Source organism: Pseudopodoces humilis, chromosome 1 (genome assembly GCF_049639895.1).
Source record: "Pseudopodoces humilis isolate 2021_Gansu_Grassland_sample_001 chromosome 1, ASM4963989v1, whole genome shotgun sequence".
Taxonomy (NCBI): Eukaryota; Metazoa; Chordata; class Aves; order Passeriformes; family Paridae; genus Pseudopodoces; species Pseudopodoces humilis.
This window is the reverse complement of record NC_142200.1, coordinates 42,825,499-42,847,760: the sequence shown is the minus strand read 5'-3', so window position 1 is coordinate 42,847,760 and position 22,262 is coordinate 42,825,499. Positions and strand designations below refer to the sequence as shown.

General features: G+C 42.2%; 1 protein-coding gene across 5 annotated transcripts in view; it reads right to left on the bottom strand.

Annotated features, from left to right (window-relative positions):
* GAREM1 (GRB2 associated regulator of MAPK1 subtype 1) overlaps positions 1–22,262 on the bottom strand; it is a 101,658-nt gene that overhangs the window by 11,067 nt on the left and 68,329 nt on the right. For 3 of the 5 annotated variants that reach the window (XR_001331812.2, XM_005517193.3, XM_088054376.1), the window contains 2 exons: positions 13,449–13,579; positions 2,932–4,110 (listed from right to left, as the gene is read on the bottom strand). Coding sequence is in view for 4 of the 5 variants with exons in the window: in XM_005517193.3 (XP_005517250.1) it covers positions 2,932–4,110; positions 13,449–13,579 (1,310 nt within the window). In the remaining variant the exon portion in view is untranslated. Of the gene's footprint in view, positions 1–2,931; positions 4,111–12,793; positions 12,868–13,448; positions 13,580–22,262 lie in introns of those variants that run through there. The other 2 variants (XM_014257039.2, XM_014257034.2) reach the window with 2 other exon arrangements.

Sequence of the window (22,262 nt, the reverse complement as noted above, 5' to 3'; positions counted from 1 at the left end):
TCCAATGGCATGAGGTGCTATGTTGATTTTCAGACTTCTGTTCCTTTTCATTGCTGCCATCGCAAGCCCTGCCAGCACCACCTGGGCCCTGGGGTGCCACTGCTGAATCTGGGCATCATTGCAGTGACCAGCTCTGAGGCTGCCTGGATAAGACCTGCCCTGTTACCAGCTTGACTGCGAGTGTAACAGAGAGCAGTCCCACACCCCTTGCTCACAGGAGCCTGAACTTCCAGCACACTCCATTAGGGATGTGTTTTGTATCAATCAGGTAAACAGCCTCTGATTTTATGCAAATTAGCATTTGAGGAATGAAGAAATTACTAATTTACAGGCCTTAATTCAGAGGTTATTCCCCCCTCCTCAGCCTTCACGCTACTTTGATTTTCTGAAAGGTATTTAGAAAATACTGTGTGTTTAGAAATTGCTTCATCCTGCTGGAGAGAAGAAAACCAGAACAGCTTCTGAAATACCCAGATGTCCTTTCCTGTCCTGCTAACAGCTCCTGGACACACATTTTAAATTTAGTGCAAAAATACAATTGCCAGCCAACCTTTACACAGAAATGCTATGGAATATCATTCTAGAGGAAGTGATGACTAAACCGCGTGTTCACTGAGCTCCTGAGATCTACTTACTCTATAAATACCTACATGGAAACCATGCAAACATCTCCTCGGCCCCAGCCCACAGATGAATTCTGTAGGTCACTGATACTCACTCCAAAGCTGTTCCAGTAAGTCATAAAAGCAAGTCTAAATTATTAGAATCTATGGAAATGTAGGTTTTTAGTTTTGTTTTATTTTTAATGCGGCTACACCCCCTGCCCACCTCTAAATCCCAGCTAATATCTTTAGCAGAAGTTATTTCTCCAAAATGGTTAGAAAGCAACAGCAAAATTGCTGACAGCACTCACACATTACCTCAGTAATGTAAGACACACATGACAAAATTGCACGTTTTCCAAAATAACTCTAAAGGGCAACACAGACATCTACGCCAAGTGTCACCCTGCCGTCCCCAAAAGGGAGTCATGTGGACTCCCCAGGTATGAGGACACACTGATGCTGTGTAGGTGCTCCACAGCTCTCCCAGCCCCCACTGCCCACACCTCAGGGATGCTGTAAGACCCTCATGTCTCAGGCATGACCCAGGCACCTGGCACCCCCATGCCACAAGGGCTGCCCTCACCTCGCTGTGGGGGCAGCCTACCTCCCCCACCACTCACTCCCCAACACTCCAGCACTCCTCTGACCCTGTGCAGAAGCAGTTCAGCTCACAGAAATCAGCAGGAAGCTAACAATTTTCCAGATCCAGAGCTGGCTGCCTGCCCAGGCACAGGAGTGCCAGAGCCAGCACAAAAGGAAAGCCAGGACTATGTGTCTGGGAAAGGAGGAGGAGGAGGTGGAGGAGGGTGGGACCAGCCCCACATTGGTTAATGTCAGTGTAGGCTGCCAGGGAGCCTCATCCTGATATGGTGCTGCTGGGCACTTGTCCAAGAGCCTGGACAAAGTGTCAGTGCATACCTGACCTCAGAGGCAAGGAAGTGCTCTTGGGTTCCTGCGCTTCACATTGCACGAAAACACTTTGCTAAGAAGATGTAACGTCTTGCCTTTCCTCGCTTCTTAAACTGCTGCATTTGCTTTTCGGGGAAGTTTTGGTGGCAGAGTCCAAGGGTTGTAGTTGGGCATCCCCACAGAAATCCACTGCAGGCTAACCCAGCATGAATGAACACATCTTAGCTTTCAACCAGGTTGTGTGACCTGACTCATGAGGGCAAGGCTACAGCCAACACTGCTGCACTGTTAGACGGCAATAGGAGAGGTATGGAATCATCATGGCTTGCTGCAGCCTGGTCTCAAATTAGTCTTAATTTACTGTGCAGCCATGCTCTTGAAATCACCATAGGGCCTGCAGGCAGAATGGCATTTTTTTAATTCCAGAAAAATCCCTGCAAAACAGATTTGATCAATGATATACACCAAGATTCATGCCCTATATGTATCATCAACATTTTGCTAAAGACTTCTAGACACTCTTTCCTGGGGGAAACCTTCTTCCTTCCTTTCTTTTCTTTTTTTTTTTTTAGATAATGCTTAGGACTATGTCAAGAGACCACATAATGGATGGATTCTCCAGCTAGTCTACATAAGCTTCTGTTGATAAAATATATTTGCATTTTTCCCTCCAAAGTCTCCATGACATTTCAGGTTTAGAGAAGTGATTTCTCCCATGAGTTTTCATTAAAAACCTTAGGCCAGGAAACATGCTCTCTTTACAACTGAGTCCTCTAGAAGGCTCATTTATCAGTTCTGCAGAGCTCCTATTTATTTTTTTTTCAATATAGAGTGATTAGTTCAGGTCTAGTTTGATAAAGTTTCCTTGAGGACAATGACACGATAGTCTTCAAAATCTGCTATAGGTCCATAATAGAGAAGACAATCTCCTATTAACAAACACTTCAAATCTGTAAAAATTCTAGCTGTTCTCATTATCAGAGCCTGTTAATTGAAGACACACTAAGGCAATCTGAGGCATTTCCAAGTGGAGTCATAGCCCATACACTCTGGCCATAGAAAATATGAGAAAAAATGGAGGTCACATGGAGAGATGATGTGGAAAGCAAGAGGATGAAGTGACTCAGCAATTCTTAGACCTTGTTTGAGTGAGCAAGGAACCCCAAATAAATATCACCTGAGAGTATCAGGACTAAGCTGCTAGATCAGTAATATTAAATATATTCCTGTGATTTTTAAGACATGACTTACACATGGTAGGAAACTAGCTGAAGTGGAACATTTTGCAAAGTTTGCCTGTCCCCTTGCCCTGTATGTGCCCTTCCTGCCTCCGCCAACTATTCCCTAGAAAGATCTGCATGCAAATTCTTCACCACCTAAAAAAAGAAAGAAACAAACATAAATAACCCTGACTTACTGCTTCTGATTTGGGAGGCACTGGAGGTGGAGGTAGGGAAACATCTGAAGACTTTGTGGTTGTTCCGACAGTTGCAGGCACAGGAAGAGACGCAGTACCACACTTTGATCGGAAAGATCCTCTGTAGTTGTCACACTTGTTCTTCTCACTTAGCAAGCAAGAGAGAGGCTGATCACCACCCTTTCCAGACCCTTGGTCCAACCAGAGCTCTTCATAAGGAAGCTCTGGTTTCGTAGGCAGAAACATAGATTCTTCGCTAACTTCAGGGAAAAGGTAATCACTGCTACTGTCGCCGGACTCCTGGTACTGAAGAGCATCGTGGGAGAACAGGGCCCACTCGTTACACAAGTCCCTGCAGCCGTGGAGGTTCACCTCGCTATTCCCGTGCAAGTTGTTCCCATAGACGCACACGGAGAGCCGGTGGAAGGACTGCGTGAGCTCGTCCCGCGCGTAGCTGAGGGAGTTTGGCACGTGGCTGTGTCCTGTGCACCGGCTCTTCTTCGGGCTCTTGCAGTCATCGTTCCAGTCAGTCTTTACGTCTCGCACGGCACGGGAATACTCGTCTATGTCAAACTGTTCCTGGCATATACTAAACCAGTGCTGGATGAGGGGTTCGTGCCACAGCTCCCCCTTCACCACACTATCAGGTAGAAGAAATTTGGGAAGCGTCAAGTGCAAGGGAAAATGCATGGGAATGATTTTGTTTCCACGAAGCACGCAACAAACTACCACAGTCTTGGTCTGAATGTTGACAAACTTGTACCTGTGCCCCTCACGGATGAAATGCAGGTCGTAAGGGTTCCTTGGTGTAGGACTTGGCACAGTCACGTTAACGGGCAGCCTGGTTTTTTCTACTATATTGCGAATTGTGTGCTCACCTTCCTGCATCTGCACCTCCAGTGGGCTGCGGGTGCTGAACTTGCCCTTACACTGGAAAGGGAGACTGATGCTCTCATTGGTCCTGTGGTTCATGCAGATGAGGCAGGGCATTTTGCCTCTGCCCAGCTTACTAATTGAATTAAGCTTCCCAATTTTTTTGAAGATGGTGTTGAGCCGTGACTTCTCCTTAGAAGATTTTGCATAAAGGATTTCCGCTTGCCCCATTAAAGTGAGCTCATCCCCAGTACTAAGGGTAATGTTGTAAACTTCAGTATCTTCATTGCATTCACCTGAAGCTACCTGCAAAATAATAATAAAAAATTTGATTTCCCCCCATTAAAGACAATACTTCAAATCGCATCAAATCTCTTGAGACTGAACTTACAAGACTATGTACTGGAAAAAATGAAAGTAGCTTTATTTGAACAGCTGACTGGTCAAGTGCAAAGAGATTAACCTGAAGCTCAGCTAAGTAACCTTTTTAAATTGTTCAGCACTTTCCTGCATCTTACTTGAGAGGAAAGAGCCACCTGAAACTGCCAAAGAAGGCATGAGAACAAACATTACCATTTTTTAAAGAAAGGTTAAAGGGCAAATCCACATAATATCCCAGCAGTTCAAATAGCTGCTTGTGTCATACAGCTACGACAGACTGTGTCTGGATTCCCTTGTGTGTCTTTTCCCCACACCCTTGTTTTTGCTATTTGTTAGAACTTATTTGCCAGGCTCTTGAGAGAAACAAACTTCTTTTACCATCTTCAGCTCCCTGAGGAGCAGAAAAGGTGACTTCATCATTACAGATGAAGCATATCCCTTTGATAGAATCTTTTCCAGGCTAGGGGGAATGACAGATGACATCTATTCCCTGAAGGAGAAATCAAGAATATTGGTCTATCCCATATGCCTAACTACCCCCCTCCTTTGCAATCCTAGTCATAGACTTCCTTCCTCATTTTTTGATCATAATTGCAATTTAAGAGATTAAACAACATATGCACAGCCATGTGTGAGCTTTTCTAGTATGGAAATTGTACTAGGAAAAAAACCCCAACAAAACAGATGTCCAAGGCTCATTTGCTCCCAAAGTTATTTCCTTGTGACTAAAATAACTCTTTATAGACAAGATTGCCTCATATTTGAGTGGTTTAACATGAAAAGCCCTTTTCAGGGACCTAACAGAACCCATCCAATTCTTTGGTGGCAGCAGATTCCTACTTATAAATGAAGGTGCACCAGATAAACACTACTGGTCTGTTATAGACCATTTTATTTGAGAAACTAACATACTAAAGAAATTGCCAATGAAAACTTATGCTAAAATTGTATATCACTTTCTCACCTCCAAAACCCCAAAAGACTTCATGGACTTGCATGAAATTCAAACTCCAGGCTTCAAACACTGGTATCGTCACACAATAGCCACGGCATGAAATCAAAGCTGTAATTCCAGTAAGCCAATAACTGACAAGTGCTGTGAATAATGCTTCCTCTTGTAAGAGGTGACATGCAATCCTCTGTATTTGCAGAACTGTGATTATCTTCTGCAAGCCTCTCGGAGCAATTGCACAGCCAGCTCAGGCGAGGTGTGCCGCCTTAGCACTTCAGGCTTGGGGCTTCCGGACAGGAAGTCATTCAAACCCTGAATTATCTACACAAACACTAATTGGTCTAATCCAGGAAACCACTAGGATTTATGGTACAAAATACTCATTCACAGTTTGCACCACTGTCCTGACAGCATTTTGAAACACCACGGTGTGAAAGGAAAGCACTGGGAGTTCTTTTGCTGATAACGCCCGTGTGACGTTCATTGCCGGTTTCTCCTCAGACTGTCACAGAGTGCTGCATTGGAGCTGCAGCCACATAACCCTGCCTTCGAGGGCTGATAAGGGCTGAGGACACACAGGGCTCTGTGCCATGCAATCTCCCCCTTTTCTTTCTGAGAGGGTTTTTTCTCTAAGAATATTGGTTTCTAGAATCAGCAAGTCCCCACAAATGTCTGCTTTGACAATGGTGGACTTCTCACTGTTGGACTTTTTACTCGATGCTGCACGATCACAGCTTTTCCTCACTGCTTGTGGGACACGGAGTGAGGGAGGCGTCACAACCTACAGCTGTGGGAGCTCCTCCTTGGCCAACTTACAGTTCCCTGGTGATTCACAAACAAACAAGCCACTGCAGGAGGAAACGGTGGGTCAGATGTGAAACCACAGAGGTAACTAAATGGCCAAGCTTTACAATGAAGGTCTTGTGGAGCAACTACTTACTGATGTCATCCACTTCAACCAGCCAAAGAGCAAATGGGCTTTTAGGGTCAACTGGCATGTTTAAAGACACAATTATTTTCAATTAAAAAACATTGGAAAACTTATTTTCATTGTTAAAAAAATATAGTCACAGGATCATTACAGGTGAAGTAAGGCTGATTTTAACCCTTGATGTGTGTACAGATGGAGGAACGAGATGCTGGAGAGAAGCAGTGTAGAAAGGGACCTGGGGACCCTGATTGGTGGCAAGTTGAACATGAGTCAGCAGTGCTCTGGTAGCCAGGACTGACAACTGTGTCCTGGGGTGCATCAGGCACAGCATGGCCAGCTGGGCAAAGGAGGGGATTGTCCTGCTCTGCTCTGCCCTGGGGCAGCCTCAGCTTGAGTGCTGGGGGCAGTTTTGGGCACCACAATTTAAAAAAGGCATTAAACTCTTACAGAACATCCAAAGGAGGGCCTTAAGGATGGTGAAGGGGCCTGGAGAAGAGGAGACTGAGGGGACACCTCATTGCAGGTACAACTTCCTCATGAGGGGTAGAACAGGAGCGGACACTGATCTCTTCTCTGTGTGACCAGTTACAGGACTCAAGGGAATGGTCTGAAGTTGTGTCAGGGGAGGTTTGGGTTGGCTATCAGGAAAGGTTTTTCACCCAGAGGTTGGCTGGGCACTGGAATAGGCTTCCCAGGGAAGTGGTCACAGCAACAAGCCTGACAAAAGTTCAAGAAACACTTGGACATTGCCTTCAGGCACATGGTGTGACTCTTGGGGTGTCCTGTGCAAGACAAGGAGTTGGACTTGATGTTCCTCATGGGTCCCTTCCAACTCTGTATATTCTATGATATTCTCTGAAAAGAAAGATGATGCTGTAAGTATAGTTTAGTACTCTGAGAAAAATACTGTTCTGTATTCCTCCTTCTAAACAAAAATATAAGGTATTAGTTGCTGTTCAAAATTATAATAAAAACTGAAAACATGAAATTAAAAAGTCTAAGACCAGAGAAATTTATCTCTATCCACCAAATTCTACTTGTGGTGATGTTAAGATTTTTGATACATCCCACCAGGCTACTTATATTTTAAAATTGGTAGGTAAATGGTAGGTAAATATGTGTTCCAGAATATTGGCAACAAAGATATACCATACATATCATATATATCTCTCTCAATACACATAACAGTGCCCAAATATTGCTCAGCTTTTGTTCTTCAGATTACAAAGGCTAAGGATCATTAGGCTAAATGATCCTTATTTGTCCTTGTAGCAATGACATATGAAAATCAGACTTACTCTGTCTTGTTCACTCAAACATTTCACTTTATCAATGGCCACAAAACCTACAGGAAAATCAACAAAGAGCCATGGACTTTAGCTCAGCTTTACACTGCCTTTGGTGAGTTTCACAGGGCCTCCAAAAGCCCAAGTTTTAGTCATGCAGAGCATTTCCTAAGAATAGATGGGACAAAAGGAAACGGCCTCAAAGTTGCACCAGGGGAGGTTTAGACTGGATATCAGGAAAAATTTCTTTACCGAAAGGGCTGTCATTCACTGGAACAAGCTTCCCAGGAAAGTGGTTGTGTCACCATTCCTGGAAGCAGTGAAGACGTGGCACTTAGGGACACAGTTTACTGGTGAACTTGGCAGTGCTGGGTTAATGAATGGACTTGATGATCTCAAAGGTCTTTTCTGACCTAAATGATGCTGTGGTTCTGTGCCAAATAGTACACTTATAGACAACATGAAAGTGCATATCATAAATTATTCCTAGAAGGCAGAATTGGTAGCCCCGCACCAGTCCCATCTCCCTCTACCCTCTAAGCTTTCAGCACCGACCCAGCAGGATTTGCATCTTCACAACCCTGCTGAGAGCATTCTCTGGGCACCCTCTGCTTCCTACCATGCAGTTGCTGGTGGGATGTACCAGAGCCCTACACTATTTCAGACACTTGGACCTGCTAGTGGCAGGTCCCAGCTGGTGACCGTGACACAGCGTATCACTGATATATGATATATACAGATATATCTGTATATATCATATATACATCTGTGTATCATATATATATCATATATATATCATATATATCTGTGGCTGAGTTAAGGTGGTCCTGATCACAGACTAGTGCAGAAATAATCATATATTTTTGTAGTGAACTCCTAAATAAATAACTCATAGTAATTCTGGAAAAGAGGTAATGCTACAGTAGACAGAAAACACGCAAGAAGCTTTCACTCAGCTGTACCACATATCCAAGGAGGGCTTTTTATACATTTTAACAATAATGTTTCATGCACTGTAAGAACAACTCCTGCAGTTTTATTTTGCACCCACCCCTCATTTGCTCTTCCCAGCCAGTTTTCATTGGTAACAGGTGGGAATAACCAGCGCTCCCAGCTTTGTGAATGAGGCAGTGCTTGCCACACTACACTCCAAAGCCATCCGGGAATCACTAGGAGATATTCAAGCCGAACAATGAATACCAAAGACCCACAGAACCAGAACTTCCTCCCTGTTGTACTTGCCTTCTCCCTTCTGACTGCCAGCTGTTGATCCAAAGCACCTGTTCACTACTGATGCCAGGATACTGACCAGAAAGGATACAAGCATACACATACCTTACCAAACACACTGCAAAACAGCAGTGGTCTAAGTCACTATAATACTTTATATTTTAAGACTCACGCAATTTCAGTAACATTGAAAAGCCAACTGTAAGTCCTGCAGAAGACAAGCATCAGAAAAGCAATGAAGGATCATTTAGGAAACGTTCCTTTGGAAAAGCTCAGGTATACTCTTCCTTTTGCTTAAGGAAAGGCTAACTTGGAATAATAGATTTTGGTAACACCTGAGTCAATATGCTGTCTTGGACTCCAATTGTTCAAATTTGTTATAGTTCGAAGCACAAATTTTTAATTGGACACATATGAAAACCTTTATAAAAATGATTTGTGGCTTTATATCGGTTGGTATACCTGCTAGATTTATCAGAGTAAAGCAAGCATTGCATTCACTTAAAAAATAAAATTAAGATTTTTAAAATTTTTTTTTAAAAAAATTATTTTAGAGCTCTTGGTAACTGTGAGGTCTTTGATTCATAGCTACACATATGGTTTTTACTATTAGAGGCAAGGGACCAATCGTAGACTTACACATATATTTAACAGATCACATATATAAGATATATATTTTTACAGGTCACAAAAACGGGAAAACATTTTTTAAATGTAAAACAGTGCCTTCGGAAGAGCTATTAGCAGAAAAAAAGAAAAGAGCAAACCTTTTCAAGGAAGTTGGCTGAATTCGGTATCCCATTTTACTTTTATAAATATCTGTTTTCCAAGACAGCATCGGCAAGTAAAAGTCTTCATGCTAGCATACATGTATTTCTCTCTGGGATAAGAGGGGCTTTGCCTAATTGCCACATTAACAGTTGGCTTCAGTACTCTTTAAGGAGGTCTCAAATAAATCAGTAGTCTAAAACTGCCCCAAAATGTGGCAGGTAACACTGCAGAGCTGTAACATGGAGTGTCTCTTTATGTGGGATGTCAGGAGCCACCAAGGCAATGGTGCAGGAGCAGGATCCTTCCCACCTCAACACAGGCATGCAGCAGCAGCTCTGCCTCCTCTGCTTCTCTCACTCAAGCCACCCACCTTTTTCCAGGAGGAAAAGAGGCTGGACATTGCACAGGACTGCAATGCCAACGCAAGACACCGAGGTGCTGAGCCTGTGTGCACCAGGGGCAAAGGGGACAAAGAAGAAAAAACCCAGACTGCTCAGAGCTGACTCTTGCTGCTTTGTAAGGCTGGCATCAAGCCACAAGGCCACTAAAGTACTAATTTTTGAGGTGAAGTATTATGAATTGCCTCAAAGCCTGGAGCCGAAATCTGCACACCACCTCATTTCAAGAAAGTCACTACTGCAGCACTTAAGAATGTCACCGTAAGTTACTACCTACTATACATGTGCTTTATGGCAACTCAGGGTGAGTTTATCAGAGGCATTAGAATTAAAATCAGGAGATCAATTTTGCTCCACTGTACCGCATCAATATCTGCCAAAAAAAAAAAAAAAAAAAAAAGAGAGCGAAGTTTTTACTACAGATTTCTTTCTTTCTGCCAAAATGTACATTGTACGGGTCAATACAGTTAAATCACTGTGAAAAGAGGGTTACATTAAAAAAGATGAACAAATCAGATATCAGAAGTTCCTGCCAGTCATACAATATCTTTGATAGGTAAGAATAGGCTCTGTCATTATAAGGCTAATTCACTAACCCATTTCTCCATTCTAGAAAGTGTCTGCAAACAGCTTCACAGACTCTCCAGAGAAACCAAGTGATGTCTTCAGAACAAAAATGTTATTCTGGAAGATCTGAAGGGTCCTGCAACACTAAGTGGACCTTAGTGCCACTAAGTGGGCACTAAGTTTTATAGAGTGAAGGAACTCCTGGCTTGTCTCATGTTCATTCTATCAGACAATACTGTTGCTTTTTTAAGGGAAGATTTTTGTGAATTGCCCTCAGTATGACTGGGGGTGGGGCGGAGGGAGGGGGTTTTTCCTGGTTTTGTTTTTAAGTCTTAGCACAAATAGCTTCCTGGGTGTTTGTACACACTGCCATCTGTATGAGACCAGAGCAGCTGAAAGCAGAAATCTACTCCTGTTTCTTCTGCAAAAGATAGGGTCCCGGGGTAGCTCAGCATTCTGAGTATTTTGTTCCTAGCAATACAGAATTTAAAAATTCTCATCTTTGTAGCATAATGCTGCAACATAAACAAAATCTTCTTCAATTATGCACTGAATATTAATACAAAAAGGGCTCTTCTCTGGTCAGTGAAGAAAGGACAGAATACCTCTAATTTTCAGGAACAGATTAAACTATTGACTGAGTGAAATTCCCTTATGGCCAGGGTGCTGTGCCTGTAGATGCTGCTGGCCGCCACTTGAAACAATCAACTGTTCCAAGTGCAGTACATACAGACAAAAAAGTTACTAAGCACTTTTAGCCATTACAAAAGTTTTATTTAATCTATAATTTTTGTTTGCTATTCTCTGAAAAGATACCATCTTTCCCTCCTAGTGGCGCTTGCTGGCGTGTGTTACAGCTGTCCTTCAAACAGCCAGCAGGTCCTCAACCCCCTGCCTCAGGACACTGCCCAGAAAGCCTGTCCAGCTCCAAAACCACAGGGAAGGGAGGGAGAACCATCTCCCCTGCCTTGCCAGGATAAGGTGGTTGATTTTTCCCTTTAACAACTATTACAAGAAGCAAAAATAAAGGCAGCCCCTTGGAAATGATCTCGCAGCCCACCACAGCGAGAAAGCAATTTGGGGAACAGCAGCAGTAGCTGTGAAATCCTGCTGGAGCAGCCAAGGATTTACACTCAGGAGCAAGGTTCACACCAAATGGAATCATAACCATGATGTAGTGGCACATGCAGGCACACCTCAACAAGGACAGACAAAAGCACGCAGTGACTGTCTGGTCACCTTGTAACTCTAAAGCTCCTTCTTTAAAAATTATCCACTGAAGACTTGAGTGTTTGGAACAAGAAAGAATTCCCAGACTTCAGAGCTCCTTCTCATCTTAAGTGCTTCATCAGATATTTTAGGCAATTTTTTTTTTCCTTTTTATATCGGATTAGCTACCTTCTGATACTCTCTTCTGAATTTAAACAGGCACGCTGCATTGGACAGGAATCAACCGTACTTAGTATTCCTCCCTTTGCTCTAATCAGCTTGACAGAATCTCTCCTCAAATTAAAATTTTAGCGTACATAATTCTCTTGCATGTAAAGGGTTATTAAACACTTTAATAAATCCTGCTAAGTTAATTTATTTTTTGGAAGATGATAACCTTGGAATAGACTTCTATGAAACTGGAAAAACTGCCAAGAGGAATACTGCCAAGATAACTGTGTAACTAGGTTAAACCTGGATTATTACTACTGTTATTTACATTAAGGAGTATCACTATAAAACCTTTTAAAAATGGATTTGATATCTAACAGTAAGCTATGCTTATTTCTCAGTTTGCTATGTATGAAAAAGAGTTTTAAAAACACATTTAACTCAAGATACGGCATCTTATGTTTAAAGAAGTCTGTAGACAAATATGTTTTGCTCTTGAAAATCAAAGCTGCACATTCTACTGTGTCATTCTCTTGGTTTGGTCATTGATCAAAAGAGAAATAACAGCACAGCTCTGGATAAGGCTAGCAGTCAAGGATTTTTTCTGAGCAGAGATTAAATTTTCTTGTTCCCTTGCCTAAAGATACAGAAGCATTCCAACTTTCTCATGTAGCCTTCATTCACGGAAGCCTCTGTTTTACAGGCTCAGGTTAATGCAGAGCACAAATGAAAGCAACCTACTGTTCTGCAAGGTGTGAGTCTTTGTCACTGAGTAAATTAACTGATAAGCTCTTCCACTTACACCTGTAAAATTGTGAACTAGCTGGTGTCTCCCAACTGTAGCAGTGCAAGAAAGAGGAAAAAGCCATTAAAAGGTTGTTATACAAAGCCCACCCTGATACACATGGGACCAGGAAATTCCAGATTGGTTTTGTACCAGCAGTATCAGCTGGTTTCCCCTGCATGGCAGAATGTGTATCTCCACCGTTGCACACCAGCTCTAGGATGTTCTACCAGTCTGAGATGGTGCTGCTGCTCAAACCAACCAGATAAGCCTGAAGACCACTCTGCTCTCATGGCAGAACTGACCTACCTTGTGCAGTGTCCCACATGTAGGTAGGACAAAGAAGAAGTTGTGTCTTCACTCTTTCACGCCACTGCACTGCAGTGTTTGGTGACAGCAAACCCTCTTGTGGGATCAGTGACCCTTTCATGAGCCCAAGAGCTGTGCACAAGCAAACACACACATATGCACACAGAGAACAACTGTGTCTTTTTTTTTTTTTGTTATTTTATTCACAATGCTATTTAGCTATAGTAATTTTGAGACAAGCAACCCCATCATTTCACCCTGTGTGCTCTCTGAGAAAGAGGCTTTCTGGAGAGGGATTTGAGCAGCTGCTGTTTAGCAGAGAATGAAATTCAGACTGCTGGAGGGGGAGGAGAAAGGGGGCAACAAACAACATTTGTTTAAAATCTGGCAGGAGCATCCTAATTAGATGAATTATTGAATGGATCATCAGGATTGCTCCCCAAAGTGCCATAGGGCAGGAGAGCCCTTAGAGGACATGTTGATTTAAGACTGCAAAAACGATCCCAAAGAGCACCATCACTGAATGTGGAACACTAAAGGCTCGTTTGTCTCAAAAATCACACTTCCCACTCAGTGCCGTTGCTCACTTGCCATGTGTATAAAGGTTGCAACAGTTAATCATTTAGACAGGGATAAATATTTATTCAGGGACTACCTTAACGTTGAATGTTATTTCCTCCATGACGTAAACTCGTTCAGGAAATGCTTTAGCCACCTCCTCCACACTGTTAAAATACTGCACTGGCTCCTTAATATCTCGGTCTTGTTCCAGCAGCTTAAACTGCCCTGAAAACAGATGATAAACAGAAGAATAGTAAGATATTTATACTGGACAACTGTCACTGTGGCAACTGCTGGCTCAACTTCTTCACCATTTTGCTCAGTCAATTTTTCCAGTTATTAGCAACCAAACAAGACAACAAAAGATTGTAGAGTCTCCTGAACCTGCCATGAAAGACACCCACTTTCACTGGCTCAGAATGAAAAGAACATGTGGCAGCCAAAGTGAAATTAAAGAAGATTGGTTTATCACATGATCTTTAGAAATAGTAAGTAATTATAGCGGTATTTGCATTTGTGTATTTAATTCAGTGTCACAGTATCTGTACAGATAGCACTTTTGGGCCTTTAATATTAGAAGTTTTACAGAAGGAGACCACACCCATTACTACAAAACCCCCAAACAATAAACATAAGGAGTTTGGGTTTGTTTTTAGCATCATCAAACAGCAGGCTAAACCTAAGCCCTTTTACCCCTGGGCTCCCCTAAGAATGGAACAGCATCTAACTTTCCTCAATGAGAAACTAAGCCCTTTGAGAACTTTAGCTAACATAAGATATTAAACCACGTACATCTAAAACTCTTTTGAAGGTGTCTGCCTTCAGAAGAGCATGAGAAAGAAGTGTTTCTTGCTAACTTCACCTCCCCACCAGCATGAAAACTTTGGCTATTTTCTATGCCTTGTAAAAGGCAAGAACTAACATGGAGGGAGCCACTCCAGGCAGGCCTGCCAGGGACAGCCAGGCACATCAATCACCTGTGTGCACTCTGAACACAAAGTTAAAAAACTTTATTTTATAAATACAGAGATAAGAAAAGCTTAGACAGTTCACTGTTTGCATGACTTAAGCTTAACATCAGTTGCGTGATCTTTCCAAATTTAGATATGGTAACTATTACTAAGTTAAAGGCTGGTCTAAGCAAGACTTGATGTAAGAAATGACTCTAGAAAATGAGAAAAAGGTTGAATAAAATCCATGGTTGGTGCACCTCCTATAATCACATTCTAAAATTTGAAATGCATGCACTGGATTATTGTTCCCAAATAATGTTCAACTTCATTAAAATACATCCAGAACATGAGGATGTCAGCCACCTACAGAAATATTTTGTCACTCCTTCAGCATTCTTGTGCTCAACACCCTGCTGCCCCTTAACATCCCATCAGGCTTGAGACTTCTGTGAATCGTTTGGAGAATTCACCCACACTGAACTATTTCAGGCCACACAACAGCAGAGGAGGAAACAAACACAAACTCAGTGAGCCCTCATACCCATGAGAGCGAGCTGTTCCGCCCCTCTGCCAGGTGTGTGCACATGTGTACCCACCCATCCACTTTCCAGGAGAGCTGCCAGGGCAAGAGGCTCAGTGCTGCTGCCCATCCCCAGCAGGGGATGGGATGCCAGGGGCACGCCCTTTTAATCAGCATGTTCAGAGCTCTGTGGTTGTAACTCTGAATATCAACTTGCAAGGCAGAGGACTTCCTTTAATACCCTTCCATATGTTTTGTCTTTCTAAAGTGATCATGGTAACTTTGAAGTATTATCAGCAGGGTAACTACAGACGCTCATTTCTCATTTCAGAACTATTTTTCCAGTGTTTTAATAACCTTCATCAAGCTTCCAAAATCAGTTGAGTTTTCCCAACTTCATATCTGCTTCAGGATGATTTGACAGTCTATGATTCTATGATGATGCTGCGATTTGACATTCAACCAAGGCAATTAATGTACTTTGGAGACCAGCACTGGGATAGAAACCACAGGACTTTTGGTCTGACCTGAGGAAGCCCTTCCTATAGTGTACCACAGCAGCAAGGGCTTTTCTGGGCAAAGGTCTGCCTTGTGCAGCTTTCCACCTTAGACAGGAGTAAGCAACAGCTGTGTAAGGAGGTTGGACTTAATGCACAATTAGCAATACTAACCAGAATCTAATTCACAGCTCTCAGAGGAACTCATGGCTGAAGGATGTCTAGATCAGGGAAGAGGTTTTGGGCTTAGCAGCTCCAGAGGTCTTCTTTCCTGTATATTTGTTTAATTGCTTCCTGAAGGTATCTAAAACTTTCATTGTAGACATATGTTCTTATCTTGAAAAATTTTGGCAGACTCTTTTTCCACAAGCTTTAAAGTACCTCTGGGATTAAGACTACAAACTGTAGGAGCAATAAAGTTATACCTGGCAGATGTATCAGTAGCCACAGGAAACCTGACAGCAGACAAGCATTTGGAAAAATGCTTCTCATACGTAATAGAAAAATGCCAGCATACTAAAGCTGAATTCCTCAGCCTGCCCACTTTGAACACACTTGGGTGCAAAGCAATAGGGAGGCCAAGGAGCCAACTTTAGCACCTTTGGGCAAAGGGAATCTGAAAAATTAACAGGAAGCTGCTCAGTTAACTGGTGCTGGAAAGTGTGTTATGACTGATACCAAAGCACGCACATGGAGAGATGAAGAGAGAACTGTGCTTTTCAATCCCCAGTCTGCCACAGACCATGAAAATCCTTTCTTCAGGATTTCCCTGTCAGCCACAGCCTAACCAAGAGGAAGATGCATTCCCCAACTGTACAGGTCCTTTCTCGCAGAGACACTCCACTTTCCTGTAAAAGAAACTGAGGAGTGGGGAAAAGGAGTGAAGTCAGGTGCCCTTGTACATGGAGTCAGGACATACCAGGACATTGTGCAACAGCAGAGACTGTGAGCTGCACCAGGGAGCATTTGACAGCACAGAAAAGCCACCACTCTAAAGCACAGAGCCAGTAAATGGACTTCAGATAGTCACTAAGGGCAGGATGCTCTTAAATTTAACAGATGTCATGCAGTGTTCCTTCACCATGGGCTGACCTGAGGTTATGCTTATTTTTGGTTGTTACTCTCTTTGACTACTGACACAGCCACTGGGATACAGCCCTGACTGATTGACCAATTTGGGATCCACGGATCTGATTTGCAGGATTCCTGTCTGTGGCTACCATCTGAGGCAAGCTGTGATTAGAGTTTTTAATAACAAAAAAAACCCAAATTCAAACCACAGCAAGTTTAGGTCATCTCAGACAGATCTAAACGCAGTGGAGTTACTTCTGATTTGATACTCTGTGCTTATGCACAGAATGGAGGTGAATAGGATATTGCATGGAAGCTACATAGTTTTTGGAAACTGCGGTATACTGCAGCGATAAAATTTTGCTAGCTCAGAAAGACATTGAGAACTCTCACTTCAGAGTGGGAAATGAGTTGGGCACAGTAACAAAGCATGAATTCACATGAATGAGGGAGGAAAACAAAATACTGAATAGTAATACACAATACGAACAATACTCATCCAGCCCTTTGAATGAGACAGTGGTCTTAAATTCTAGGTTTGCTAGTTACTCTGTTTGGAAGCATAATAATACTATTTTTTCTGTGACTATTATATATTTAACAACAGTCAATTTGGTGGCAAGACAAGGCCACTTACTCCCTGCAACCCAAAGCTCTACAAAGAAAGTCCCAAATTCCTCAGCACAGAACAAACGCTTTAGGCTGTGTGCAACTGGGAGCAGAGTCTGCTCTTTACTGCAGAATTACACATTCCTGATTAAAAAAAAAAAGGGGAAAAAAAGAAAAAAATCATCATTGGGAGCTTTGGTTCGGTACAAAGCGACGCTCAGAGCTGTCTGTGTCGCTATCTGTGCCATCCTTCCCGTCCTTCAGCTGAGCCTCACAAACACAAAGCCGTCTGTGCCCTCACTGCTAATAAGCAGCAGTTCATGAGGAGGTTGACGACAGAGGAGTACACACAGATCCCAAAGCACAGAATAGAAGGGCAGCATTAATCTCTGCCTGTTACGAAATCAAGAAGTATGCTGGGCATGGGAGCTGTCAGGGCTAGATGTTAAAATGCCTCTTCCTTGAAAAAGATGGGTTTATAATTTGAGATTTTCTATGGACAGTTTTAAAATATTTATTGCCTCATTGAAAAAAGCAGTTTTTTTACTGGAAGGACACAAAGAAGGGCTGAAGAAGAGACTACAACACACATTTGAACCAGATGTCAGTAACTAACTAACTAAACTAACTAACTAAACTAATCGGGAGGAAGCAGACCATTTCTTACTATGCTTCTCCCTTGTCTCTATTCAAGCCTCCATAAAAAAACAAAGCGTGGCTGAAACACAAGTTTAACTGACGTAAGTATGGCTTTACTGCATGTTAAAGTGGAAATTTATTACACTTTGCATGAGGCACAATTTCATTGGGAGACTTAACAAATTTGACAGCAAGCCTGAACAAAACACAGGACAATTTCATTTTGTGTTAATTAGGAATTAAACAAAAAAATAAGAAAACCAAATATTAAGTTAAAAATATACCTTTATAGAAGCTCACCCCTCTGTCTCACTAGTACAAAAAGAATAATGAAATGTTTCTGTGGTAAATCAGTGAAGGTTCAGAAAGATCAAAGATTCATAATACCTGCATGGTCCACTGAGCAGGTATGGCTATTCCTCTGCAGCCAAACGCAAGGGAGAAATGAACAACTACCACAAGCTTTATATCTCTTTATCTTTCTGTCTGGCCTCTGGCAGTCACAGTATTGGAACAGTTTCACCCTAGTATATGTTATCTCTGTAGATTATGAATTATTATTTCTCTGTGAAGGTACTTACAGCAAAGACAGTAAATCTACTGCTGGTGGAAATGAGTCTGGAAAGGTAAAAAGGCAAGGAAGGACCTAAACCAGTGCTTATTCTCAAGTTTATGGAGGCATTTATTAAAACCCATTAGGAGCAGGAAGATCAGTCCATCTTCCTTCTTGCCAGATTGGCCCTGGAATGGCTGTGAGCAGGGGTATTAATCAGCCCTTTCTGTCCCAGCTTCTGCTGCTTCCACTGCTTAGGTTCTTGCAGGCTTACACAATCTCCAACTCCAACCCAGCTCACACAGGTTATTTCAGTGATGTAAGATCCCCTGGTTTTCACTGTGACTTACCCCTTACCCTCAAATAGTCCAGCAGTTTCCAACAGTCCAGAATGTTTCCAAAACAGAAACATTCATTCTGTACAGTGTCTGCACTGTCTCTAGACCCAGGCAGTCTTTATCTACGGCAGGTGCTCACTGGCTGGAAAAACATTCAAGTTTTCATTGATATAAAAGCATGAGAGCGCTTTTATGCACATACACCAAAAAGAAAAGCTAGAGAAAGAAACCTAAAAAAAACCCATGTCATCAACAGGAAACATGGAAGGTCATTGAAACATCTGCTCAGCTGTGTCAGCCACTAAATGTTTCTCCAAGGAGGCAGGAGCTGTATTGTCTTTCAGCAGCTTTGATTATTTAGTAAGTCTCACAGCCCTCCATGAGACGGTGTGCAAGGCCCAGTGCTTCTCAAGAACACGCAGACAGCACAGCAGGGTAGTAAACATACTGCAGAGGTTTATGTTTCATATTATTTGTTAACTGCTGACTGCATTTCAGTATTTCAAAGAACTGCAGAGCTACTCAAAAAGGAAAGGCCCTACCTGCCAGAATAACATCTTTTTAGAAAAACACAGCTCTTGCCTACATTTTTCAGCATTCCTGTGCGTAACACTCATAGCAAAGTGCTTTGTTTTTCTTCACAAAATGATGATCTTTGATATAACATGGGCAGAGTTGAAGAGCATAAGCCAAAAGTATACTTCAGCACATCTGGCTCTTAGATGCACCTGTACAGTCCTTATCTGATTGTAATCTACAACACTGGTAGATTGCCTGATACAGATATAAATCCATTTTAGTGGGGGAAAATGGAAGGAAATCTCAGTTTATGGTCTCCCCTATCAGCCCATCAACTAGATCTTACAGTAGAGCTATTTCATGCCTAACTAATCCTTAGATAAGGCAGCCAGTTACAAGAGAGCATGGCAAAATAATGACTTTAAAATAACAGATAAAACTATAACCGTAACACTTCAGCCTACCTGCAATTTAAAAAAAAGTCAACTTTTAATTTAAATTGACATTTTCCAATATGTCTTTGCATAGAATCTAAATGTGGCATTTTGTTGTTGCAAGAAGTGTTACCCTAGCAGTGGCTGTAGCTGTCTAGACTCGAGAAAAGGAAGAAGAGCCCATCATAATCTTTGACAGAGCTATCATGTGGCTAACTGGGGCCACAGTGTAAAGTTAATACTGAAGCTCTTTCAGGGATCAATCACTAAGTCAACGTGAAAAGGTTTGGCAGACATGCAGAAGTAATGATGAGCAGGAAATAAATGCCTTGCTTCACTTTTGTCATCTTCCAGCTTGTCCAAAGTGAGCATTTATTCCCAGCTCTCCAGAGGAGAGAAGAGTGCAGGCACACTCAGCAGCAGAGCCCCACTGCAAAGAGAGAAATTGCAAGTGTAAATGTAATTACAGAATACTGTTTTAACAGCAGGAGCAGACAGTAGTCCACAAATGGACTAGTGCAGGCAGGCTCACTGCTCACAGAGAAGAGAGGAAAGTGAATCACCTGTGCTGTTATCTCTCAACTCTCCATTGAAGGAGCTGCTGATTTCATCTCAGGCTGGGATATAGCAGCAGACTAACATGGATGCAGTGCCATGGTAAGTTCAACCTCTCAGTCAAAGAAAGAGCAAGATAACCCAGTGGCACAGGTTCATCCTTATCTGCCACACCAACAGCTTCTGAGAGCTATGGGAAAAATGGCTTGGGGTCAGAGAGGATATTTTTTGGAGTTATTAATGAGGACTTCTTTGTCTACTTTCATACTGTAGCCTGCTGAAGGCATACAGGAAACTATAGAAGGGTGGAGAATACAACAGGAAAATAAACAAGTATATCTTTGGAGCACAGCTTCCAAAGCATGACAACTGGGACACAAACTAGAAATGCTATGATTGATTCATGAGGCATAATCACCTTGAAACAGCTGTAAGAAACAGAAATATTCCTTCTGTTTTTTTAGGAACTGTGTGCCAATACTTTTTCTTGAGGAGACAGGTGAAGAAGAGGACCACCCATGTCCCAGTCTTCCATAAATGTTGGGAATGTATTAAAAAAACAGATGGAACATGGAATAGAGACAGATCTAAATAAACATGACACAAGTAGAATTCATCAAGTGTACCGGAGCTAAACTTATGGCACTGCAAAGCAGAGGACAAGGCACAGAGGCACATTCAGTCAGCAGATATTGGGTAACGTTTCATGGGGAAGGAGCCCTTCAGAATGAATAGTTTTACTTTATATGTATTAGCATTATGAAGATTTTTGAAGCTTTAAATGCCTTTATTCCTCACCGTGTCATGTCTGTGACACAAATACCCAATCAACCAAGAGAGAATGAGTCAGGCCTCACAACCTGGTGAGACATGTTGAAGCAGAGCATCAGCCCACTGACACATCACCTGTGCGTATGCACAGACACCATCTGAGAGATCAAGGAAGGGAATCCAAGTCTCCCACACAGCAACGCAATGCTTGCTAATCAAACCCTCTAATCCTGTGCTGGCAAAGCAAAGGGGATGGTACAGCCTAGCATTCTCTTTTGTCTTATCTTACTTTTATGATTCGTAAGTAGCATAACAAAAAAAGAGAAAGATTCTGTTGGCAGCATAACAAAGAAAAATCAGTTCAAATGACGACTGATGATAGCTTAAAGCAGATTTAACTCACAGATATTGCAAGAGAGGGAATTTTAGGTTACAGATGATGTAAAAAGACAGACAGGGAAAACAAGCCTAACCTCCAACCTTTGTTTCATAAGTTATTATCATCACAAATACAAGATTACCACAATGAAATGTTCCATTTTACAGGGTCACATGTTTTGAGTGTCTGGACTGTAAGTTAACTAGATGTAACTTACTGGGTTATCATCAATCTAACCTGTAATTTTATTCCTTTCCTATATGCTCCCAACAGACACGAAGAGTGTGTTCCATAAGCAGTGTGTTAGTTCACACACTCAGTTGGCCACGCTGAGCACTTTGGTGAGTTCCACACTGTCTGACTTTCCTTATTACTGTTACCAAAAGCTGTGGTAAGTTTCCTGTTGAAGAGTAAGAATAGAAAGACATACACATGAAGATGGGATGCTCTCCTGGTGAGACCAGCACTTACCCTGATCATGGCTCACGAAGGGATCGAGAGAAAGGTTACAGAAAGCCCAACTAAACCAACCCAGAGCTTGCATGGAACAGTATTGAGGTGATTACATTTTACAGCAGTTGCCCAATGACAAAAGCTTTCCTTGTATGAGTATGAGCATCATTCCCTTGGTACTGGAGTGGATAATATCCATGCAGATCTCAGTTATGGCAATGTTTAATAGTCACTGGAAGCTTGTGGCTCCAAACTACTGCAGCAGCATCCAGGATCCTTTTGAGAACTATCACGTCTTCCTCCCTGCCACCAGGGGGTGGCACGTATAAGACTGTAAAGACAACTTAATCCATCGTTTAGAAGCCTCTAGAAAAAACTACCAGAAAAGAAAATAAGGCAGAATCAAAGGTGAGAACGTACATGGTTACAGTTCTTACTATACTTTGAAACACTTGCCTTACTAAGTAAATGCATTGCTTTTACTCATACATTAACACTTATTTGGGGCTAAAAATCAATCCTAAGGAGCAGAGACCGAGTTTAGATATGTCAATGCAAGCTGAACATCAAACCTTGCACTGGGTGGCAGATAAGACCCGTAACAGAACCTTACACTG